Source organism: Coturnix japonica, chromosome Z, assembly GCF_054131305.1.
Source record: "Coturnix japonica strain WE chromosome Z, WE-NBRP24, whole genome shotgun sequence".
NCBI classification, from domain to species: Eukaryota; Metazoa; Chordata; class Aves; order Galliformes; family Phasianidae; genus Coturnix; species Coturnix japonica.
Genome location: NC_140702.1, coordinates 20,438,940 through 20,465,559, shown reverse-complemented (window position 1 = coordinate 20,465,559; position 26,620 = coordinate 20,438,940). Strand labels below are relative to the sequence as shown.

Here is a 26,620-nt window from a genome sequence, read left to right as displayed (position 1 = left end):
GCTGTTGATGCAGCCAGTGTGTGACACGTGGGAAACACATGTGGATAGAACAGCTCGCAAGGTCTGGAACTACCACGTCTTCAGAAAGGGCAGAGCTTTTGCATTCACCATCTTTTTTGGTTGGAGAACACTGTAGATCTCCTTTATGTGCTGCCTTCACTGTACTTGTGTTGCTGTAGGAGTTAGTTGGCAATGGCCTGGGTGTTTTACAGTGGTTTCAGGACACAAAGATGGTTGAAGCATCTTCTGGTTTGTGCACATCTGCAGGCTCACAGTGACCTCTCATTTTGTGAGATGTTGTGTAATAGCAGGGATGATTGAGTGTTTATCGGAGAAAACATGTGGCTGCCTTTATTTGAAAACTGTCCCACTGCATTCAAAGCACTCTGATGTCTGCAGCTCTTACCTAGTGCAACCTTCTAACTCTCAACAGTGCTCTATGGAGGCATAATATTCTGAGGTACAGTATAGGTTTTTGAAGTTAGATGTGAATTAAACACCTGTGTGTACTCCATTTGCAAGTTTGCTTGTATAACCTGGGAGAAGGATAAAACCAGCCATCTAGTGTAAGAGTTCTCAGAAAAAACTTAGTGGAGGATGGGGCTCAAATTGAATAAAGTCAGAGATGTCTTGGTTCTTGTTTGGGACTTGCTCATAAAAAGTGCAATTTCTGTGAAGTTCATATTGCCAAATCAGTGATATCACACCGTGCTGTGAGCTCTGTCAAATGGATGAAGCAGAGATGAGGCGTCTTTGGCAGTGTGCAGCCTGCTCCATGGAAAGCAGCTGTATTCTTTCCTCCACGCCCTGGGAATAGGTTGCAGTGTATGTTTCCCAGTGCAACCAGCCAGCCCTGGCCATCTGCATACAGGGAATGAAAATGGCTTGGATTTTGAACCCTTTTGGGTGGGAATTTTGAGCATGATGCTGTTATATTAGAGATTGCCTCATTGGAAAGTCTTCATTAGAGATGTTTTGCGTCTTTTCTGAACCATTCAGTCCTTACAGGTCAGGTGCCAATTCACACAGATTCATGTGAAGTGTGGGCTGCAGCTGCTATCGGTGTAGGGAAATTTCCTGGAGTTGATCACATCATCAGTAATTTTCTGAAGAAGTTACTCTGCGTGTTTCACTTTCGTGTTCAGCATAGCTTATGGAAGTCTGTGGGTGTATTAGTTAAGGCTTTAACCCTACAACATTACACATAAATGCTAAGTAAGCAAAATGCTAATGTAAAAAATGGCAGAAAATGTACATGTAATACGAGGTTCATAGCAATAACACAGATCTGTTTAATCCCTATTTTGCTGTTCAGCTGTAATCTATCTTAGTGTTCAGATTTCTTGCCTATTTCTGAGCCAGGCAGTGCATTTTGACAGCAGTATCAGGAAAGTCTCTGTTCTGTGATTTAAAACTTTTCAAGGGCATTTGTCAGATCATTGCTGGGAGCTATTCCTTGTGATGCCTCAGTAGTGCATATGTATAACTGTGTGGGGAAGGGACTGTTGATAAAAGCATGGTGGTGATGGGTCAGTTGTTGGACTGACTGACCTTAGTGGTCCTTTCCAACCTTTATGGTTCTGTGTTTCCAATAGTTGACATTTATGAGAATTGTGATGCTTTTGCTAGAAGGCTTCTTAAGTTTGCAGGATAATTGTAGATGTGTAATTAGCAACTGGGATAAAAATGAGAACTTACACAATACATTGCATGTTCACAATGCTATGTGTTATATATGTTTTCAGCTGTTAGAGCATGGAGCCTGTAAAAGAAGTGGTAAGCAAACAAAGGGGTTTGACATGTTTACTGCAGACTCAGTAAACTTAAATTTACAATGAATTGGTGTTTTATAGTCATTAGAATCTATATTACATTGCCACTATAGTAAATTTCCTCTATGAAATAATACGTACAGCAATTTTAAAAGCAGGACGTTTGTAGATGGAAAGTGTCATAGTGCAGATGTTGATCACACTCAGAATTCATGAAGTTATTGTGGGAACCTCTTTTCAGACTAAGGTTGTTTGCCGATGCTAATTGATAGGGCAGTCTGTCTTACTGATGCAGAGCTTACTGGAGGCCGCGTCTGAATTGGCGGCTGTACAGGAGGAAGAAGTCATCATGTTGTACTTAAGAACTGCTGTTGCTGTGTGGGATTAGATTTAAAACAGTGTATAAAATGGAAAAAGATCAGAATATTATTATTCACTGTCCTGCTGAACATCATTTTGAACAGCATTTTTTGAGCTGAAGACTGCTTCTATTATCAACCAGGTGAATAGAGTTGTACTGACTTGCTACACTTCACAAGGACTCGATGTTATACTAACCACTTATTCTGTTTCTCTTTATTTATAGGTCAAAATGTTGTTAAATATAAAAAGCATCATATGGATGTGCTCTACGTTAGCTATAACATATATGCTACCTAAAGGTAAGTCTGTTATACATGGAATCATTTATTAAAATTCATCCCAGTGACAGCAGGATGCAGCATGGTCCAATTGATAAAGTATTTCCCAGGACTGGAAAAATGTGTTCTCTGATTTTATCTCTGCCACTATTTGCTGTACTGTGTAACTAATTTTGTTCCTGTTTTCTCCCAACTGATTTACGTAGAAAACTCTTGGTGGGTGAGCATATTTTTGGCAAGGTTTTCACATATCTATTTATGCCTCCTGAGGTTAGTCAGTGCCATTACAATAATTCAAGTAATGATAAGACAGTGTGATAATGTGATAAAGGCATTACAAAGCATAAAACGAAACAGCTTCCTTTCTTCAAATGTTCAGGAATGTGACTTAACTGCTTTAACCTCTGCTTGTGAAATGTTGGACCTGTTGTGTCAGATACATCTCACACCTTCACTTGGCACGGCCCACAGACAAGTTCCCCTGCATGGGTAAAGTGGAGACTAATAAGTTGGGGGGGGGGGAGGAGGGGGAGGTTAGGATAATTTTGGTGAAAGGCAGACAGCTGTCATGGGGGCTTCAGCAGTGAGCAGTGCTGGTGCATGAGAGCAAGAGCAGCTTGCTGCTACAGATCTAGTCAGGCTGCAGAGGTGGCAAAGTAACTGGGGGAGTCTTGGGTCTACAGAAACAGCAGTTCTGCACACCTACCAGTCAGATCCCAATGCATGTACTCATGTAATTGATGTGACAGCAATCTTACGAGTTTGTATGTATCTGACATTCGCTATATTCAGGGTGAAAAGTGCCACATACAAGTGAAATATGGAGGAACCAAGTGCCCCAGTCTCTGCCTGCCTCTGTGACAACTGAAGAATGAGCCTAAGGAGACATTCTTGTGGGGTGGGCACTGAGTCTGCCAGACCCTCTGCTGTTGGGTCTGTTGTAGGCCAAGCTGATTGCAAGCTGCAGTGAGCTCCTGGCTGCTGGGGCCTGGAGCAGGAACATCTTAAAGCAGCTGCCTGTCTTAGCTTTGGATAGAAAGTGGGAGCCCTGTTTACTTCTTGTGGAGATTACACATTAATGTTGAAGTGTATATTCATATATGATTGCTATGGTTTGAAACTTTAGACTCAAAATTAGTAGGGAGCAGGTCCCTGCAGCAGCTGCAGACTTTGAAAATTGGGATGATAGTTTTCCCAAGCCTCAAATTAAGAGAATTTTTATTCTACTTTTTTCTTCTCGGAAGCCTCTGGAAAATCAAATATATTCTTAACACTTTTCCTTCCAACCCCCTCTCCTTCCTCCTCCCCCCCCTCCCCCCATGGTAGTTCTATATACCGTGTCTAGCAAAGTTCTTTTTTAGGTAGTTCTTCCTGTAAGATAAAAACTGTTGTGCTTAGTGTTGACTGTAGAAGAAAAAGTGGTGGGCTTTTTTTTCTTTTTTTTTTTCTTCACTCAGGTTGCAAGCACTATCCTTCACTGTTTTCTGTCATCACTTCCTCCTTAAATCTAGTTTTGTTTCTCCACTCTTTGCTAAACACACAGCAGACCAAGACAATTAGATGACATTCTCAGAGACAATAGACTCAAAGCTTCAGGGAAGGGCAAGGCGCTAAAACTAAGCTTCCATTTTCTCATTCATTGAGGGCTAAGACTCATTTGGTTACTAAATATCAAACTTTTTTTTTTTTTTCCCCTCCCACTTTTTACTCAGTAAAATGTCTGTAAATGTACATTGATGTATATAGCTCTTGGGTCTGCAGGTATTTAATTATTTGTTCATATGAAATATTCTGGAAGGCAAAGCAAGTGATTGTCAGAAGAGGTCATGGACTAACAATACCAGTTTACATAGGAAACTTAAAACTTTGTATTTGGTAAGTTGTAGCGTGATTAGTCAACTTTAAAACTGAGTAAATGCTAGTACATCGCTCACATGATGAGAGGCATGAAGTTGAGATTTTACCTGGTAATCAACCTTTGGATGGAGAGTATGTAAGAAGAGAATAAGCGAGACAAATCAATATGACATTACATATAAAGGTGACAATTCTGTTACAACCTATTGAAAATCTGATCATGTTTATTTAGGGCATAATTCAATGGTCAGTCTAATCTCAAACATCATTTAGCACTACATGGGGTAGTTCTGCCCCTTCTCCATACGCTGGTGCTGGCTGACATGTTTTTCTTTGTGTTGACAGTATTTATGGGGATATACATCCAGCTGAGTCAGGTAAATGATGTGTCTGAAAGACATCAGATAACCCTTTTTGCAAGTTAGTTTTCAGCTGTATCAAATCTTTGATCTGCCTCACTGATTTATGCAATTGCTTGAACTGATAGAATTAGGGGATTGGGAGTGCATCGGTGTCTGTGGAGAGGTGAGACTGACTGGTAGAACAAGGGATGACACCATTAGGTGCCCCTCAATTTACTCCACCTTTCATCACCTCTGAAATGGTTTATAAATGATTCACGTGGCTTCCAGAAATAGAATTTCAATAACACAATCAAATTTTCTGTGAATGTGCTGGTACGGTCATCTCAGGAACATAGACCAAGTTCTGACCTGTCCTTATTCACTTGAAACTTTTGGAAGAAGTGCAGAAAAACCCTTGTGTTCCTAGAAATGCATTGTGGATTTCATGAGTTTTATTTTTGAAGTTGAAAATCATACTTTAGCCACAGAGATTCTCAAATGTGAAATTCTTCAGAATATGGCCATGCTGAAGAGGACATAAATGAGGTAAACTATAATGTGAATCCAATAGAGTATGGGCTTGATCCATATCTTTGTGTTTTGTAGAAATATTAGTAAGTTTATGTAATATTCATCCTCAGAAAGGTTATTACAAGGTTGGAGACAAACCTTCCCAGTCCTGCTGTTTAGAACAGAAAGAAAGAAAGAAAGGAAGAAAGGAAGAAAGGAAGAAAGGAAGAAAGGAAGAAAGGAAGAAAGGAAGAAAGGAAGAAAGGAAGAAAGAAAGAAAGAAAGAAAGAAAGAAAGAAAGAAAGAAAGAAAGAAAGAAAGAAAGAAAGAAAGAAAGAAAGAAAGAAAGAAAGAAAGAAAGAAAGAAAGAAAGAAAGGAAGGAAGGAAGAAAGGAAGGAAGGAAGAAAGGAAGGAAGGAAGAAAGGAAGGAAGGAAGAAAGGAAGGAAGGAAGAAAGGAAGGAAGGAAGGAGGAAAGGAAGGAAGGAAGAAAAAGGAAGGAAGGAAGGAAGGAAGAAAGGAAGGAAGGAAGAAAGGAAGGAAGGAAGAAAGGAAGGAAGGAAGGAGGAAAGGAAGGAAGGAAGAAAAAGGAAGGAAGGAAGGAAGGAAGGAAGGAAGGAAGGAAGGAAGGAAGGAAGGAAGGAAGGAAGGAAGGAAGGAAGGAAGGAAGGAAGGAAGGAAGGAAGGAAGGAAGGAAGGAAGGAAGGAAGGAAGGAAGGAAGGAAGGAAGGAAGGAAGGAAAAAACCATAATAAAATCTGTGTTTGCATTTTGAAAAGTTAGACGGGAATTTCTTACATTTCAATTTTTTGTTACTTTTTTTTCCTAAATCCTGAATTTGATTGCAAAATTGATGCCTTGAAATCTTTTCTGAAACAGATTTCCCTGCTTCCTGTTTGCAAAATGGGTTTGGTTAACCATATGGATTAACTGAATAGTCACTTGCCTATGATTAATGGCAGCGTTTACTTTTGGGTAAAACTGTTCTGAAAGCTTAGAATCATTCTTTTGAAGCTCATATGGGAAATTTGTCAAAATCAACAATTATTTTATGAAAGAAATAAACTTTGGCAAGTTGTCTTTTTCTGCTAGGAAAAATGTTTTGTTGAAAACTTTAAACATCAATTGAGAACACAAATGTTTGAAAATGTGTACTGTTTAGAAGCTAACCTTTCTATCCAGTCTGTGCAGCTCTATTCTTTTAATCATCTGTCATTCAGTCTGATGTTTCATTTTGGCATCATTAATTCAGTTGCTTACTGGAGCATCTTCCTAAGCACTTCCTTTCATCTTCCAGTGCCTCCAAGAGGGTTTCTTTGGATATTCCCCCAAACACCCCTTTCTAAAAACCAAGCAAACAAAGTTATTAATTCTGGAATCCAAGAGATTTATTAGGTTGTAGAATCACAGAATCATCAAGGTTGCAAAAACCTTCAAGATCATCTAGACCAACCATCCACCTACCACCAGTATTGCCTCACTAAAGTATGCCCCTTAGTTCAACATCTAAGCATTTCTTGAGCACATCCAGAGTCGTGACTCCACCACCTCCCTGGGCAGCCTGTGCCAGCACTTGGCCATGCTTTGATAGAACTCTTCCCTAATACGCAACCTGAACCTTCTCTGATGCAACTTGAGGCCATTGCCCCTTGTCCTGTTGCTGGTTATATGGGAGAAGAGGCTGATGCTCATCTTGCCACAGCCTCCCTTCAAGAAGCTGTAGAGTGTGTTAAGGCCTTTCCTGAGCCTTCTCCAGGCTGAACAATCCCAGTTCCCTCAGCCACTCCTCACAAGAATTGTGCTCCAGACTCCTCACCATTTTCACTGCTCTTCTCTGGACACTTCAGCACCTTGATGACTTTCTTCTAGTGAGGGGCCCAACGCTGAACACAGCACTCAAGTTGAAGCCTTACTAGAACTGAGTACAGGACGATGATCACCTCCCTGCTCATTCAGACACAAAACTGAAGCTTAATTTAGGAAAAAGACTATAAGCACAAAGTTTTCTGTGTCCACCACTAAGTATTATTCCTGCCTTTGTTTTCTCTTCCATTCTCATCTGTTTGAACGGTCACATTCATAAATACCTAGCATATTTGCATGTTTTGCTCCTTAGATTTTATGTAGCAACAGAAGTATTTTTCCTTAGAGAACTGAGAATGCCTTTGCATGACTTATTTAAGGCTTGAAATACTCAGAAGGCATTTTTTGAATAGGAGGGCAGCAGGAAATACGGTGTAAGCTTCTGGGGTCACGGGAGTGCCCTTCCAAGAGACCTTTGCTATTTGCTGTGGTGCGTGTGAAGAATTAATGACAGAAGTTCATGAGCAAGGTTTATACCTACTCCTGGCCTACCATTTACTCACTTTGAACTAGGTGGTATTACAATTCTGTAGTTCACAAGCTAGACCCTGTGATTATGATCATTGTTGAAGTTTACCTCACTCATTATAAGCTACTATTTATCATGTCATGAATAAGTGTGCTTTCATGAAAGCCCTATAATTCAGAAGATAATACAAACACCCTAGGCTACAGTACGTGACAGTGTCTTTTTGAAGGCATATAAAGAATATACATCATTTTTGCATATCACGTTAATGTTATGTAGGTGCTATAAAACATGTGCGATCGCTTATAATGTTTGCACGTCTGTATGCATGTTACACTGAGTTTGGCAGCTGGGATTTATGTTTTTCTGGCAGAATGGTTTTCTTGCAGACTATGACAATAATTGTTTTTTCATTATTTTGCCTCCTTCTCTTACTCTGTTTCTTAAGGCTGCAGATCACCTTGTAAAGAACTTGAGTGGGGCACTTTTTTGGGTCTTGGTCTTCTGTTACCTCCACTATCAAAATTTCATACAAGTTTGTACAAGCTTTGTATTAAGTTTTATTTTTTCAATATCTTTATTGAAAGAATGAAGGTTAATGACAAGACATTTCATAATAGTGATATTATAGTGCAGCTATAGTAAGAGAACACACAATCTCACTGGTCTTTTCAATTGTGCTTGACAGGAAATATATTGATATATTGAATGAAAAAAAATTGCACAAAGAATTATGAGAAAATGCCTTGTGCTCAAGCAAGAAGTTTTTCTGTAGTTTGTGTTCAGCTTCAAGAGAAACATATAAGAATACATGTCATTGGTAAGATAAGGCATCTAGGGAAAAATATTCCCATGTTCCATCATCTCCATAATAGACTGATTAACATGTCTTAGCTTTAGGTTTGGGGAATATAGGGCGTTGTTTAGTCTGTGAAAACCCTACCCTGACAGGACTGTTTTCTGTCAGAACACCATATGGGAAAGGTCTTCATTCTGCTCCTGCTTCTTATTGTGATATTGAAGCCATTAAATATTTAAATTAAGGAAGACACAAAAACCAACTGCTGAGACACCAAGAGTCTGTTGGTAACCTGACTAAATGTCATGCTCTGTGCTTGAATCTACTGACCCATCACCAACTACAAAGCTCCCACTGACTTTACTGGCAGTTCTGGAAAGGTAGATCTGTAGCCAGGTTACTTGGACTTAACTGTGTATTTTGTTTTCTTTGTTGTCTGTGTATTTTCCCTAAGGACTTAAATATGCTCAAGAGTGATGTGTTGTAGTTAGCAACAGAAAGGAATGCTCATATTAATTGCCAATCAGTTTAGTCATATCAAAACCATATTTCATTTAAGAATGTTATCAATGTTTTCTGAAACTGCACAACTGCACAGAAATATCGGCTAATCTTCAATGCAAAACATGTTTTTTTCCCAGTAAAGTGTATTTTCTACCCCTGTCTCTTTTTCTCACCTGCTAGTCAAAACACAGTACTTTCTAAAAGCACTTCTTAGTGCTTTCTACAGCTAGATGTGTCTGTTTATAGGTACATAGTTCTCCCTTATGCTGGGATATTGTCCAGTTTAGGGTAGATCTAATCTGCATATCATTGTGATATGTGTTTGCTGTCAAGGGTTTCATTCTACTGATGAGAAGACACAAATTCTAAAGAGGAAATCTCCTCAGGGTTTGGTACTGATATTCTAGATCACACATAACCGAAAACAACTCTTTTGAAAGTTTATTAAAATTCTGTCAGTCAGTGTAATTATAACTAGATCATTTTTCATTTAAGAAGTTCCTGTAATATATATAGATGACAAGAGATCATAATAAAAACTAAATATTTTGAAACTGATTTTAATCTCCCACCTGTGTGATTTGGCAGTTTTTCCACCACAACTGATAGGACTGAGTATTCATTCTACTTCCCTAGCTCTACCCAACTGTAATTAAATAAAGTTCCAAGGAATTAAAGGTGATATAAGAGTCAGTGATGTATTCCTACTGTAAATCTTGGAATAAAACCAGCCCATTACAGTTTTTAGCAATCAGTTGGCTCTAGGGATGTCAAGTTTTTATTTCTTTTTAATCAATATGTCTTCCAGAATTCCTGTTTCTTTCTTTCTTTTTTTTTTTTTTTTTTTTTTTCCCCAAAGAAATGTGTTTGCAATCAAATCTTTTGAGCTAGTCTGTAGTCTTCAGTAACTTCTGCAGGCTTGTCTTATAGCCTAGTAAATTGTCCAGTCTTAGTTACATGTTGGTCCTGTTTTTGTCATTCAGTGTTTTATAAATACATCCTTACTAGATCTTGTTCAGGTTGTGTGAAACAATTAGGTTGTGTTTACTAAATGTGAGTTGTACTATCTCACCAATCTTTGCTCGTAAGGCTGAAAATCTCACTACATTCCTGAATCAGAGTGAAGAATGTTGCTGGTAAATCAGCTCAGTTCTGTGTGAACTTTTCAGCTGAGCTTTGGATGCAGTGCAGCTGTATTGGCAGAGTGCTACACCATTGTTTTTAGACTCTCTCTGGTCTAATCAGTTCTAATATCTAGCTTGAGTGTTTCTGCATTGAGTTCCTAAGAATCTTAACTTAGGTAGTCATGAATGAAAATGATTTGAGGACTTCTGTTCCAACTTCTTGGTCATCCTTGGCTGGGCCAGTATTTTTCTGGTTAGGACTTTGTTGTAAAAATGTATGACTGTCATACTGGTGATTGCTGACTGTCATCTTTGTAGATGTTACCTTTAATGTTTTCTGTGTGATGTGCATCTGTTAAAAATCATCAGCTTAATAAAGAGTTTTTCATTTATTTATCTATTTTTTTTCTTTTCTCCTTCTCCCATGTTTTTCTTTCAAAATATTCTGCTCTTTATAGTGTGATGATATTTTTGATGGTAAATAAATAGCTAGATAACTTTTCAAGTACTGGTATCTCCTATTTCATGCCTGTGCCTGGTATTTGAATACATTTTGTTTCTAAACTGTCTGAATCCTAGGTGATTTCAAATTAATGATTAGCATTTTTAGCCTTTGAAAAAATGTTTGATTGCACGTCAGTGAAAGAGGAGATATAGATTCTATTATATGTCAGCCTTTAATCTTCATTAAGCCATTAAATATGGTGAAATAACATCACATAACAACATAAATCTAACAGAAATTCTGCTTGCAGACAGTTGCTGTGTGCAGGTTGGATGAACAGTAGTCAACCTTCCCCTTGGGATATTGTCAGATGGAAGCATTTCAATGTAAAGTGTTTGCAGCTGGAGATGTCATAAAAATGATAAAGGTCCTATCAAGTCAGGTTTGAGACAAGCAGGGACTTTCTGTGTGCTTTGCTTCCTTCTCTGCTTTAACATCCTAAAATACCCCATTCCTGTAATGTGTTAAAGGCCCCTGGGCTACAAGGAAATAATTTTGAAAGAATGACAATTTAGGATAATCTCTCTGAAAAGGCTTTTGTTTCAGCATGTATACAATAAAAAGAGTTAACCCTTGAAAGAGAAATGGAGTAAGGGATGCAATGTATGCAGAGTTCTGGGCTGTGTTTTACATTTAGGACATGAGCATGTGAACAGGCTACTATAAGGTAAAACAAGGTGTAAACATCACTAGCTCCCCTAAGTACCTACTTTTGGCCAGCAACAAATGTGAGGTAGCTGGTTGTCTCTCACCAAATGGTTTTAGTCTAGTGAAGTTTGAAAATTGAGCTGTCATCTGTAACCTTCAAAACAGTTTCCAAAGGAAGCCAATACCCATCTGTGTTACAGTCAATGACTACAGCAAATGGAAAAAACAAAGCAAAGAGCACTAATTTTCCCAGACAGGAAAGATCTCAGTCAAGGCCTAATGATGTTGGTACAAACTCTGTTTTGGCTTACTCTGGTCAGACCTGTTGTGAACCAGCTAGGGTTCATGGAGTTCAGGTCTTAGAAGTCTGTTAATCATTAAATAGTGATGAAATATAACTGTTTCTGATTTTGCTGGTCGCTAATGTGATATATCCTTTCTCTTCTTCTCTCTCCTGTTCTTCTAGTTAAAGCAGAAAAAAAAACCCTGGTGAAGGGATCTCTCTCTGGAACGTCAGTCCTTCCATGCTTCTTTTCAACCACACCTACCATAGCCTCCAGCTATGCAGCCGAATATCTTCGAATCAAATGGTCAAAGGTTGAACTGGATAAAAGCGGAAAAGATGCAAAGGAAACCACAGTCCTTGTGGCCCAGAATGGGAACATCAAAATAGGCCAGAACTACAAGGACAGGGTGTCTGTTCCACCTAACTCAGAGGAGACTGGTGATGCTTCACTGACTTTCTCTAGGCTGCGTGCAAGTGATGCAGGGGTGTACCGCTGTGATGTGATGTATGGAGTTGAGGACACACAAGGCATTGTATCACTGGCTGTTGATGGTAAGAATTCATTCATTTCATTTGTAGTCAGCAGTAATTACAGTCAATCCCAGTCAAGCTGATAACAGCTAGTACATATAACTGCAAGGCGTAAATATGACCATTTTTAAGAAATTGTTCTTCCTTCACTATTTACTTGTCCCATTATCTTTTTGATTAAGAATTTTTTCCAGCCTATATTTTTCTCATTTCTCCTGCACATGTTCTGGGAAGGTAGTCTTGATTCACAGATCAAATGCTGTTTACTTGTCCCAGTAGTACATTGATTGGTTTTATATCCTTTACAGTTTGAACTCCTGCTTTCACAATTACTTTTTTATTTTTCTTAGCAGGTGCCTCTAAAGTTTTCCAAAGCCAGTGTTTTTTAACTAGGGTACATAACATAATACATCTATCTGAAAATGTCTATGTCTTTATAAGAAGACAAAAATGGCAGGCAGAAGCAGTTTCTTAATAATTATTTCTGTAGGATGAAAAGAAGCAACTGCTTCACTGTACTGGAGCTCTGGCTGCCTTCTTGTGGGACCATAAACCGTCTAACATTCAAACAGCTCTTTCTGTGATAGAAACATCAAGCACCAAGGAAGAGTTTCTTTTGTCTTCATAATAAAAGTTGGATAGCTAGGAGAATCACCCACCAAAAGCAGCAGGAAGACAAGTCAGTAGAAAGCTGCTAATATTCTTCTGTGTGGATGACCCAGACCTATGAGCTGTCATGCAAGCGCTATAAGAAGATAGCCTCAAAAACTTTGAGGAAGATAATTGTTCCTGTAAAGAATCATAAAAAACAAAACTTTATTAAATAGAGTGTCAGTGGCAAAAGTAGCATCTGATCTGTAAGCATTTTTCTCCTAAGGTCCTGCTTACACAGCACCACGTGTAGACTGTGCCAGAGCCTGATGCTATATAGCCCTGTCAGTTTGGCATTAAGCCCGAACTATTAAACTGCTGAAAGGCAGGACATGTTAGCCCAGGCACTGTGCCACGTAAATGCAAATTATGGACCAAAATTACTTAGAAGAACACTGGGCTGTGTGGATGTATCAGCTTGCATGAGCTTTAGTTTGGTCTATACCTTGCACTTCTCTGCACTCAGGTGCTTTTTGAAACTTAGGTATTTACACAAGTGACTGAGTCCCAAAACAAACATTAGGATCTTCTGTTGGAAATCATGGCTTTGGCTAAGATTTTTTGTAAGCTTAATACTATACTGTTCTTCCACTATTCCTAACCTAAGTTTAGCAGTCTTTTGGCATCTGTTCAATGAAGGGTTTTGAAGGTGTGGTCTTAATTTGGAAATACAATAAATCAGTGTAGCCATTAATGTCTTTCTAACTTCATAAGCTGTGTAGTCTTAATGGCAAAAGCAAAAGAAATCCTGGTTTGAACATTATTTTTCAGTAATGAATGTACCTGGCATTCTTTAGTCCTTTAAAGTGCTCCCTTGACTACATATCTATATCCAGGAGCAGCAGATGTTCACTACAATAAAATATCAGATGATTTATGGCAATTCTTTAGCTTGTGTTAGTGCTGCTTCAGAATACCGCAATGAGATGCATAGTTCAGATCTTTTTTAAATGGACAGAAAATTTCAAACACAGCATTTTCTTTCTGAAGTTACTCTTTCATGTGAATACTTTGATGTCAAAATTCGGGGAATAGGACAAGCTTTGTCTTCATCCACATGGTAAAATAACATTGTTAAATTATCATTTGTGCACTTGATTTCCCATTTTCTACATTAACTAAACAAATATAATTTTTCAGACTTGTAAAGATTTCATATTAGTGTTGTTTCTTAAATTTTGTACCCTTTCTTCAATAAGGTCTTCAGCACTTTTGCAAGTTCAGCTATTATCTTAAACAAACAAACAAGCAAAAGCCAATTGTATTAGCCACAAAAATGATTTACTTTATGCCATCTTTTTGAGTGTGCCCCCCAAAATAATGACAGTTATTGAAAGAGAGATGTGTGTTCTTTGTGCATTCTTCACCACCTGTTTTTAACACAGTATGTGTTAATTGTGGTAATTTCCGAGTTGAGAACTGGTGTGGCTCAGCACTGCTTTGGTCTACTTTCAAGCAGAGCTTGGTAAGATTATCACTCATCTTGCTTAAATGCATATTTTATGATCATGGAATGAAAGATAAAATGCATTTGCGTAGTACTTATTCTCTGAGGTCTGAGCAAGTGCCTTTTGCCTCACCTTTTCAGTGGGTTAAAAGTGTGTAGACAAAGCAGTTACTATGACTTTGATATTACAGTAAATTTCTTGATTGTGTCGCTGAACCCTACGTGACTAACTTACTGGGGGCTTTTGCCAACTTCAGTCTGGGGACAGTTTAGAGGTGGGAAGGAATATTTATGTGATGATTCAGGAAGCACAGAATCATGGAACTGTAGAATCACAGGATGGCTTGGGTTGGAAGGGACTTCAAGGATGATCACATTTCAACCCCCCTGCCACAGGCATGGTTGCAAGTCACTAGATTGAGCACTAGATGATGTTAGCCAGAGCCCCATCCTGCCTATCCTTGAACATCTCCAGAGGAAGGGCATCTACAATCTCTCTGGGCAGTCTATACCAGCACCTCACCACCCTCTCAGTGAAAATCTTCCTCTTGAGAACTAATCAGAATCAACCCTCCTTTACTTTAAAACCATTCCCCTTTGTCCTGTCATTATCAACCTGTGTAAAAAGTTGATTTCCCTTCTGATTATAATCTCCCCTTAAATATTCTGTTTCAATTATTTTAATGCCAAAGCAATGTTCTCTGTGTTAAATCAAATAATAAATTAAGGGGAAGCCATAGCAATATAGAACCAGAAGGACATGCTTGGTCACTTGAAATTTTGTTCCTTTGGTGTTGCAGATAACGATGTTACATGTGATATATTCTTCTATCAGTATCTGCATATGTAAAAGGTTGTTCTCTTTCTTGTTTATAATTTCCTTAAAGTTCTGAAAGGGCACAATGTGAGGTCTCCCTGGACTCTTCTCTTCACCAGGATGAACACTGCTAGCTTCCTCAACCTTTCTTCATAGAGTGTGGCTCCAGCCCCCTGTTCATCCTTGTGGCCCTCTTCTGGACCCACTCCAGCAGCTCCTCATCTTTTTTGTCTTGGGGTCCTCAGGGCAGTACATAGCTGGGGCCTCACAACGGCAGAGTAGAGGGGAACAACCACCTCCCTCTCCCTGCTGGCCACTCTGTTGATTCAGCCCAGGATACAGTTGGCCTTCTGGACTTCCAGTGCACTGCTATAGTGCACTTGGATCCCATAGGAAAAGTGGAATATGTGGAACACATAATTCTTATTTGCTTTCCATTTGAGATGATGGATCTCTTTACCTTTTACTGTTTGAAAATTTCTTTTTCTCATGAGCAGATCTTCCTTTTGTTGTAATTTTATCTTTCTATGGTGTTTTGAGCTTATCTTTAGGACTCTTCTTGATATCATTAAACCTACATAACGAACTGTCTCTTGTTATGAGTCCATAGCAGTTGGACTTGATCTTAATAGGTACTTTCCAACTGAATTATTCTATTCTGCCACTACTGTCCTTGGAAACCTGTTTTGCCATTGTTTGTAATTGCTTCCTTGTTGCTGTTACCCCAAAATTGCCAACTATCAAGATCCTTCTAAACGCTGAGGAGAAATTATTTTCCCTTCTCCTTAGCTGGCACTAAGCTGTCTCTCCATTCCCATTTCAAGCTGCTTTTTGACACATATGGCGTTTCACCTGCATCCCGGTATAGATACATGGATAAAGATAATGGAGACGTTGATTGCCATCAGGCAATGATCTTCAGGCCTTCTGACCATCATCCCTGAGTGTTCAGTCACCCACATTTCAGAGCTGTGCTGGGTCTGAAGTCAGGGTAGAATTTGCTTTATCTTCAGTGATTTAAAGTCAGATGCCTAGTCTAAGCTAATCATTCAGCTCTTTTCTGATGAGAGCTGTGGGTGAGATGAGCTCTATAGCAGTTCTCATTCCTGTTCCCTAAACAGAGAGGCTTAGACAGATAGTGTAAACTAGGCTCCTAACCTTCAGTAGCAAACAGTGGTAAGTTTGAATCCAACAAAGCGTAAAAGTACTACAATATCTGTCCACATTTGTTCAACTTCTCTAGGTATAATAAAGTTTGTTTGTATAAAGTAGATGTAAGGTTCCTTATAAAAAGCTGACTTGGACAAGTGGAGTAGCAGCACTCCTCATTCTCAAACATAACTGAGTATTTAATGGAACTGTTGTTTTTTGTAGTTCTGTGTGATACTAAAAAGCAAAGTATTTGGCCAAGTGTAAGCAAAATGAAAGAATCTGAACTAACTTGAGCCAGTTTTTGGTTATTTGCCTTGGAGATACCTGCACATTTAATTGGAGTGGCAAATGTGATCCTTCCGGTTTTCTTGCTCTTTTTGAAAATCTTGTCAGAGAGTATTTTTTCAGCAATAATGTTACCCTTTTCTTACTGCTATCTTGGGAGTTCACTGCTTTCACGGGCCTTCTTTTGTTAGCTTCTATTTGAGTCCACTGCTTGAGAGGCTTTTTACAAATTGGATTGTAGAAAAAAGACAATAAGGAAAATCCTAGGCTTAAAATACTGACCTCTTTAATGGGAAGAAGCAGCAATTAGGGAGGCAGAGTAGACTGTAATTCACAATTTCATTTTTATGCAAACTCTTCTTTCTTGCAGGCATTATAATGATAATAAATGGATGTTGTTTCCAGTGTGGGAACACTGCCTCTCAATTGTGCTCTGAGCCCTAAGAGATTGTGCGTTGACAATGTAATTGATTTATTCTCTCTAAAGCCAGAACTCCCCTTTATTAGCACCTAAGTATGGTATTTGAAGAGTTGGAGTTTTGTTATCTTTTTGATTTATCTTTCTTAAATCCTTATCACCTGTTGATGCTGAAAATCCATACTTCCTTGAAAACTAAATAAAAATGGGCTGCTTAATTTTTAAGCTTTAGTCTCCCGAGGAAGTGATGGTAGGGAAGATAGAGGATTCTTAGCTACAAGGTAAAGAGCAGAATATACAATAGCTGTCAAAGGGAGGGGTGTTGAATGCTGTGTTGAAATAGCTGGTTCTGTGTGCACTGCGCCTAGGGAGTAGGAATGAAGATGCTGTGATACCTCTGCCACAGCCCTGGCACAGGGACTTGTGAGGTGGCAACTTCCTGGCACATTTTCAGGCTGCCCGTGATTTGAGGTCAGGCTGGGGATCTGCAGAGGACCACACACCTCCTCCCTTAAGAAGATAAAGTAAAGTAGACGCTGATATGCATGGCTATACTGACTTTTATCCTGTCAGTCATCTCCTACTGTCAGAGCAGTTCTGAGAGGCTATGCACTTCTTTTAATTTATTTTTTAAACAATCTAAATTTCAGTAGCAGTGTCTTGACACTCACTGAATGCATGTGTGCCCAAGTACATCATTATGCAGAGGTAAGAAAAAAAGTAGGTGATCTAGGCTGTCTGTTCCGAGGTAATTCAGTTGTAGTAACCAAGTCCTCCACTTTGGCAAGTCATCCATGAGAAGAATGTAGTTCAGGCTGAGCGTTAGTCACTTTCTTTCCCTGGACCCTCTTGTTTGGAGAAGCCTGGGTACACTTGCATGTTGCTGCATTACTCTGTGAAGATGGAGGCAAAGATTTTGGGCAGAGGGGTGGTGTGCAAGTTGGTGCAAGAAGTCTTGTCCCTAGAGAGCCAGCAAGTGGAACTGGGTGGTCGGTTTATTCTTTCTCTTTGCACGTAGAGAGGATCCTGGAGGCATCTGGCAGCCAGGATGTTGTGGATGCAATGCAAGCCTACTCTCAGGTTGCCAGAGCCAGAGATGGGAGTCGCAGGATGGTTGCTGAGTCTGGAGTGGGGAACAAAGATAAATTATTACAGGAAGCTCAAAATACCATCCTTTCCTTCCTTTGATGTAGTGCTCTGCCCTGTTGCCTATGTTTTGGATTGTATTTGTAATGTAAGTTGATTTCTGTATAGAAGCAAGGAAGATCACCTGATTTGTTTAGAACTTTATTAGCTTTGGCATTGAGGGATGCTGGAAGTCTCTGCACCACTTTGACTGAGACCTGAAAATAAAAATGAATATAATAACAACCTCTACCATAATTTCTTTTTGCTCTACATATTCTTTGTGGTACAAGACTACTTCTGAAGTTTAGTCTTTATGTGACTCCAGGCAGGCAAGTTGCAGCGGCATGAGCTCACCAATGAAAGCTGTTTATTAGCCACAATAAAGCAGGAAGTGTCTTGAAGGATCTTTTCCCTCCAGTTCTAGGAAGTGTTGTAGCATGATACCCTGGCAAGTGATAAAGTAAAGCTGCAACCCAAAGGTGTGAAATCATAGTATCAGTCTCTTAATCTGGAAGGTCCTAGTTTGTTAAGTGAAACACTTCATGCTTTCCTTCTCTGTTATAAGGCAAAGATAAGTGAATAAAAGACATTCTCTCCTGCTCAGACAGCAGGAGTGAATTTTGGATGCTGGAGATTACTTTCCTGTGAGTGCTCTTTTTTTGCAGACACTGTTGCTCCTTCCTGTAATTAGACTGTCTTTGCCAGATGTTCTGTGACAACATTACGCTGTTGTAGTCTGTTTTCCAGTTGCTTTATTTGTTCCTACGACAACTCCTTTCTTGCCTTTTCATTCAGAGGGCAAGTGGACAAAGGGGAAAAATCCTTTACAAATGTTGTAAAGTGCAAGAACTTGGACAATGGATTTTGCTCCCTTCTCTCTGTCTAACTGAAACAATGAAAGTCCTGCACTTTAATCTTCTTAGCCCCAGGGGGTCTTCTAATTATTGCAGCTGTTGCTCAGGCTTAGTCCTCCTTCCCATTCATCTTGGAGGCTCTTTTATGTCCATTGGCTCCTCACTGGAAGTGGAAGAGCCTTAAAACTCTGAGAATAGGTGAAGTTTACCTTTTGGATCTGGGGGAGGAGAACAAAGCATTCTCGAAGTTCCTTTCCAGGATTTACAAATGACCAAAGGCATTTTCTCGGCAGCTTCTTTACACTGATGTTAGCATTAACTCTTTAGTCCTGCCTTACTAAGGTAATGCAAGGTCCACATGTCATCAGCAGGGCCATTGATTGCTTTCAGTTTGTCCGAAATAAGGGGCTTGTTGAGAATGCACTCATACGTAGGCAGCTTAACACTACGCGAGTTCAGAGAAGTATGTTGCCTTCTCCTGCTAAGTTAATAAGCTTTTCTTTGGTTGTATGGAAAAGCAGTGTTCTTGTGCCTGGATGAAGTAATGTTACATCAGTTAAGTGAATTTGCAGGGGGAAAAAGTATTAGAGGCAATGACTCTAAATGTCTATAAAATTTGTTTTAGTTAAAACAACAAGCCAAATGAGCAAATTACTTCACATACTTGTGCATTTCTGGTTTGACTTTTTATAACAGTCAGTGTCAAATACTGTATATTACTGGTACAGAAGCATCCAAATAGGCCAAGTTGGCCAGCTTGTGAATAAAACCATGACCAAGCAGGTCAGCTGTACCTCAGAATTTTTATTTACTATTGTACCACAGAATAAAGTCATTCTGGTTTATACAAGCAGGTATGTGGCCCAGAGTATTGATTCTGTTATAAAATACCCAATATATTAAAGTAAAGCTCTTAAATCTCCAATTAATATTTTTGTTATTTTGAATTTTTAAATTCCATAAAGTAATTAGTCGTAGTTACTTTAACTTTCTGTTTTGTAAGGCTGTGTTCTGTGATGGACATGTGATACGGAACTGCATGGTTATTGAGTAAACAAAGCCAAAATACTGCTACACACATTCTTATATGTATACAAACACATACATATAGATAAGGCTTTGCACAAGTTAAAGCAACACAAATGATCTGTAAATTTGCTTAAAGCAGGCAGTGGAAGATACCTTACAGCAGAGGAAGTGTAAGGGCATAGGAGCTGGTAAATTTCTTTGACGTTTCTTTTCTGTGTCTCCCAGAACAGAGTTTACATTAGTAAGAACATATGCTTTCTTGAGGCTGTGCCATAGTGCACAGGCCATTGGAGTGCTGTGGCTCTTGTCTGTACCCTTACACTTGCTTTTCTCATTCTCAAGTGAGAAGAAAGGGAGTCATGGGAAGTTGTCCCTGTCCCTTTTTGAAGCTGAAATAATTACTTTGCTGCTTGGAAGAAGCACTCTGCATTATGTATTCAGTCAGCGACTCTGAAAATTAACTTTATGGGGACAGTACTGGCTTATGAGGTTCCAGGTGGTGGCTGCAGCTGTTGTGTGGGTCCATAGTAAAGTTGAAATCTTTGGTGCTTCTTCCATTTCTTGTTTCTCTGCCAGGAGCTTTAATGAAAATTAATGTCTAATGACTGAGCTTTGAACTACCTGTGTGTGAGTACACATAGTGTGTTCTATGTTTTGTTTGAGAAACCTTCTTAGCAAACCACAATAAGGAAAAAAATTAGTATTTTTTGCTTATTGTCCATAATTAGGCCTTTGATAATAGGATTATTTTACTAAATTAATCTTTAAGAAAAACACCTACAATTTCTAAGTATGCTGGAGTTTGGTCAGTTTATTAAGTTACTCATATTGCTGCTTACTAGAAAGTTATCAGACTTGCATCTTTCAACAATATACTAATAACAAAGATTTATCATTAAATCTGTTATTGCTTGAATGTCAACATTTCCCAGGTCATTATAACAATATACTGCTCCCTCGTCAGGAAATACCCCAATAATATTATCTCTAAAAATAACATTTTGTGATGTATTTTTCTTGTTTTGTAGCAATTCTGCATAGTGGGTTATTTATGGTGCTAAAATGCTTCTGAAGATGTTGATTGCAATAAATGACGTTAGGAGCTATTTTTCAGCCATCATCAGGAGGCATCCTTTTGGTGCTAAGCTGTAAAAGACATGGAGAGGGATGTGATTTGGCCAGATGGAATATCTGCTGTCTGCCGTCTTAGAATTGGTGCCCTTTATGGGCTGTTTCAGGTGTACAGGCACAGCCATTGTCAAACTGAGTGGGAATCCTAAGTGTATGCAAAACAGAACATGGCTCCTTGACAGAATGTGTTTTAACCAAAACCATCTTTACTCATACCCTGCTCACTCCAGACATCTGACATGTTCTTGTAATTTTGGAAATCGTCTAGATTCTTTCCAGAACCAGAAAAAGCCATAATAAAATCAAGCTTTGTTTTGTCTCTGTTGTTGGTACTGTGTGCAGGAAAGCGTAGTTATGAAAAATAGGCCAACAGGCATGTATTTATAACTGTTGCATTTGCAATAATCTGTAAATGTGTAGGATCGGACATGAGGGCCAACACTGGTGATACAGTCTGAATCAGGAGAACGAGCTCTTTGGGGTGCCCACTGGCTGCATACTTCCCTGTGGCTGGCAGACCTTGAAAACTCAAGGGTCGCCCCATTCACTATTGACACTTCTGCATGCAGTTAGTGCAGCTGGCTACTTCCAAAAGGCTGGTTCTTTTTTTGCTTTTTCCTGTGAATAGGTGTGTTCAGTCTTGCCTGGTCACACAATTTGACTTGCAATTGGATGGGCTGAATAGCCAGTGTGGCAGGTAGTGCCCATAGCATATGGATGTACTTCAGTGTGCATTCTTCCTTTTTATCACAGAGTTCCATTATACTTAAATGGAAATGCTTAAATGGTTTTATTACTTTTTCAGAGTATGCTGAACATAGTTCAAACTATTAAAAAGATAGGATGTCACATAGTTACTGGTATGGGGGATAGGCAGGCGTAATTTAATTGCTGTAATATCTCAGCCTTCTAGTGCTTTAATTGTACCCATCTGTTTTTACCATTGTAACAAAATCCAGGTGAAGTTACGATATAATGATGATTGCAGAAATGATGCAAGATGTGTCATTAATCTGAGTTTGTTATCTTTTCAGGTGTAGTATTTCACTATCGTGCAGCTACCAGCAGGTACACTTTGAATTTTACACAGGCTCAGCAGACTTGTTTGGACAACGGTGCTGTCATAGCAAGCCCAGAGCAACTGAAAGCAGCATATGAAGATGGATTTGAACAGTGTGATGCTGGCTGGTTGTCTGACCAGACTGTTAGGTGAGACATTTAAAAGGCACTTTGACAGAGTTTCTCCAAATTAGTATACTTAGCCTGTAAAGACAGTGTTCTGACTTACCATGTTAATAAATATGGACATGCTGCATTTCAGATATCCAATTAGACATCCAAGAATTGGTTGCTTTGGAGATAAAATGGGAAAGAAAGGAGTGAGAACGTATGGACGCCGTTTTCCTAATGAAACTTATGATGTGTATTGCTATGTTGAACACATGCAAGGTAAGATAGATCCATATTTATTCTGCATGACAAATTTCAAAACAATATGGATTCCAATATGGAAAAGCAAAGGAATAAGTTCTGTGTACAATGCATTTTGGCTGTTTCAAATCTGAAGGGAATTGCTGAATGGAGTGAACCTATAGTTTGTGATGTACTGGACTTTAAATAAGAGCAAATGTGAAGTCTACAAAGAGGCAGTCAGGTTTAAAGATGCTATAGTTCGTGACAGCAGAACACAAAACTGGTGTAAAAATGTCTTATTTTTTAGATGTTATAAAAGGATATTCAAAGAAATACATTAAACGTTTGAGAAACTGTATATATGTTTTATATATATATGAAGATGGATATAATACAAATGCCGCTAAATGTATTATAGTTCATAATGTATATAATTGGCGTTTTTATGTGTCCTGAACATAAAGTTAGAAGGATATTTAATTGAAATCCAATCCGTTGATTACAAACCATGGATTGTGAAGTCTATGGTACTTCATAATCTATGGTATGAATCTGTGATCAGTCTTGGTTCACCAAAAGGTTGAATAGTGAAAGGAAAAAAACATTAAGTTTTCCTGTGATTGGTCTATTTTCATATGCACAGATCCATTCACTGCAGTGGTTTGAGAAGGTGACATTTATTCTGTATTGGCAGATTTTTATTGCATACCAGTTTCACTGTTCTTTTCTAAACAAATACTTCTAGTTCATTAACATAGATTTTTTGAGCTGTTTTCTTGATTGATATGTGTTCAGTTTACTGTGGTTAGTTAAGTCAGCTGTGGTTTTGAGTAAAAACCTAAAAAGTTCTACCTTTGTATAAGCAGATATGCAAAATTAAGGTACTCACTGCTCATCTGTACTCTATACAAGACGGGAAATAAATCATGCAGAATTTTCTCCTAATAATGACTTTTAGAGACTTTAGTCACTGAAATCAAGTATGTATTTTTCTCTTACATTTAGAAGCTGTCTGGTCTCAGTCTGTGTTCACTTTTTAACAGTTGTCAAATACGAACAATGCAGGTCTTACAAAGGCTAGAATCATAAAATCATGAAGGCTAGAAAAGACCTACAAGATCATCCTGTCTAACTGTCCACCCATTACCAATAGTTCTTACTAAACCATTTCACTCAACGCATCATCCAAACGTTCCTTGAACACCTCCAGGGTTGGTGACTCCACCACCTTACTGGGCAGCCCATTCCAGCCCCTGCCCACTCTTTTGGAGAACTGTTTTCTAACATCCAACCTGAATCTTCCATGGTGCAACTTGAGGCCGTTCCCTCTAGTCCTGTCACTTGTTAGTCGAGAGAAGAGGCCAAGCCCTACCTCACAACAGCCTCCCTTAAGATAGTTATAATGTGTACAAGCTCGGGAACTGAAAATTAAGCAATGGAATTTCATTAATGCTCAGTATTGTCTTAGTTTTACTAATGTTTCATCTGTGTCTGTCAGTGGACAATTCTGCTTAATCATGAAGAATCCATAACATTCCTCCATTCCTTCATAAACCCTGATGGAATTCACTTCTGAATCAGCTCTTGAATCTAGACTTACACAGTCAAAGTAGATTGTTCCTAGCTTTCAGAAGCAGTTTTGACAAATCTGTATTCTGGAATGAAAAACTGAAGCATCCTTCAAAAATGAATCTCTTAAGTACCGAGAAATGTAATACTATGGAGAAACTCATACTGGATGCCATTCCATCAGATCCACATCTTTATATGCTGGAGGCCCCAGAATTAAATATAGGTGGCATCTCATGAGAGTGCATTAGAGGGAAACAATTTCCTCAACCTGCTGGTCGGGCATCTTTTGAAGCAGACCATGCCTGGCTTTCTGGGCTGCAAACACGTTGCTAGCTCATGTCAAGTTTTTCACTATGACCCCAAAGTCCTTCTCTGCATGGCTGCTCTTGATCCTCTTACTAGCTGGCCCATGTTCATATTTGGAATTGCCCCAGCTCAGGTGCAGCACTTTGCACATGGCCTTGTAGAACTATATGAGGTTTGCACAGGTATTTCTCAGCCTGTCCAGGTCCCTTTGGATAGCATCCCATCATCGTGTTCCATTGAGATTACACCATGCTGCTTGGTGTCATCAGCAGATTTACTGAAGGTGCACTTGAACCCACTGCCTATGTAAAAAAAAAAAAAAGATGTTAAACAAGGCAGATCTCTGAAGAAGAGCATTTATCTCTGATCTCCATGTGGACAGTGAGCTATTGACTGCAATCCTTTCCATGTTGCCGGTTCCACTGAGTGGTTGATCTGTCAAATCCACGTCTCTCTAATTTAGAGACAAGGATGTCATGTGGGGACAGTATCACATGCTTTCCACTAGTTCATTTAGTTGACACCAGTTGCTCTTCTCTTATTCAGCAGTGCTGTAAGCCCACTGTTGAAGGTCACAGAATCTGTCAAGCAGTTACCCTTTAGTGAAGCCACACTGCATGTGATCAGTTACCTCTGTTTCCCATTTGCCTTAGCATAGTTACCGGAAAGATCTGCTCTGTGATCTCAACAGACACAAAGATTGGGGTTATGTTTCTCCTTTTCCAGTCAGTGAAAACTTCACTGGGCTACCACTGGTTCTGAAATATGATATGAATAAAGGTTTAGCAACTTCATCTGCCAATTTCCTCAGGACCCTTGGATGTGTCTCATCAAATCCTGTGTACTTGGGCATCCTTGAGATCCTTAGGTGGTTTCAAACCTTATCTTCTCTTCTCCTACAGTGGGTGATCCTTCATTCTCCCAGTACCATTCTTGGCTTTCTGTGGCTTGGGTGGTAGGACTAGAGCATTTGTCAGTGAAGACTGAGGCAAAAAAGCTGTTAAATACCTCACCATTCTCTATAATCTGGGTAACAAGGTCTCTGATTTTCTTCTGGGAGGGCCTCATATTTTCCCTATTCTTTCTTTTATTACTGACATACTAATAGCAGTCTTCCTTGTTTCCCTTGACCTCCTTGGCTAGATTCAATTCAGATTTAATTCTGTCAGGACTTAGCTTTCCTACCCTGATCGCTGATCTTGGACTTTGTCACTATATACCTCCGAGGATATCTGTTCTTGCTTTCACTCACTGTAGGCTTCCTTTTTGTGTTTGAGTTTGTTCAGGATCTCCTTGTTCATTTCAGGCCTTCTGGTGTTCTTGTCTGACTTCCTCTTTTTCGGAATGTATCACTTATGAGCTTGGAAAAAACAATTACTGAGTACTAGGCGGCGTTATTGCGCCTCTCTTCCCTCCACATACTCTATCAAACAGATCCCTAAAGAGGACAGTGTCTACTCTCCTTGAATGCAAAGCAGCACACTTATTTTGTGTCCTCAATATTGTCCTAACGATCTTGAACTCTACATCTCAGGATCACTACAACCAGGGCTATCTTCGTTCACATTTTCCATTAGCCCCTCCTTGTAGGTCTACCCTGCCACCTCTCCTCATTGTCTCCTCTGTCTCTTGGAGGAGGAAGTTATCATCAGCTAATGATCAGTTAACATCTCGGAAATTTTCTGGTTTGCTTACACCCTTCTGTCTTGTCCTACCAACAGATATTGGGGTGTTTGAATTCTCCCATGAAGACCACGTGGTCACAGAATGGTCCCAATTGCTGTAGTTTGTGGGCTATGGTCATACATAATGGTATTGCTACACAAAATACTTAACTGTGGTAATAATCTGAATCTGAGAAGGGGCGAATTCTTACTAGGTCAGTCACAGTTTCACTACTGACTTCAAGAATGTACTAGCAGATCAATACTGATCACATAATAAAATTTATCCTTAAGCTCTCTATTTATGTAACTGGAAAGTCCTTTATGTGAAGAGGCAGCTGTGGTGCAGAAGATAATTGCCAGGGAATTTGTTGCTTTTGTCTATCAATTTTAATGCCAGATTATTCGATTATTGCAACAGCCAAACAATTTTTTTTTTATTTTATTTTTTTTTTTGTCTATTTCCTCAGTTTTCAATGAACTTGAGTCAGAAAATAGTATCTGCAAGTCAGGAATGTTATATGATATAGATAAGTTATACTGACATGCTGAGGAATTAATTTATTCTCTTTGTTGAAGAGGAACAGATGTGGTGCCATGTTATGGTATAATGCAGGATAACTTTTTTGCACCAACTTCAGGCAAACCTGTGCCTCCGAGTCAGACTTCCTTTTTAAGAAGTTCCTTTTTGCCTTTTGTTTATGTTTTTTCTTACTATTATTCTTTTTTTTTTTTTTTTAAGATCAAATGATAATTTTAGATGCAGAACTTGTTTCAAATTACATCAGTGGGATTACATTTTACAACCACTCATCTGCAGAAGACAGACTAAATTTAAATAAACTGCTGACTGCCAACAGAAGTTATTGGAAAGTGAACACTGCAGGAAAACAACTTCTTCA

General features: G+C 39.0%; 1 protein-coding gene across 4 annotated transcripts in view; it reads left to right on the top strand.

Annotated features, from left to right (window-relative positions):
* Window positions 1-26,620, top strand: part of LOC107306522 (versican core protein) — a 100,349-nt gene that overhangs the window by 5,622 nt on the left and 68,107 nt on the right. For all 4 annotated transcript variants that reach the window (XM_032441292.2, XM_032441291.2, XM_015849762.3 and 1 more), the window contains exons 2-5: window positions 2,359-2,434; window positions 11,501-11,872; window positions 21,798-21,972; window positions 22,085-22,212. In XM_032441292.2, the coding sequence (XP_032297183.2) occupies window positions 2,365-2,434; window positions 11,501-11,872; window positions 21,798-21,972; window positions 22,085-22,212 (745 nt within the window). In that variant the 5' untranslated portion in view covers window positions 2,359-2,364. The remainder of the gene's footprint in view (window positions 1-2,358; window positions 2,435-11,500; window positions 11,873-21,797; window positions 21,973-22,084; window positions 22,213-26,620) is intronic.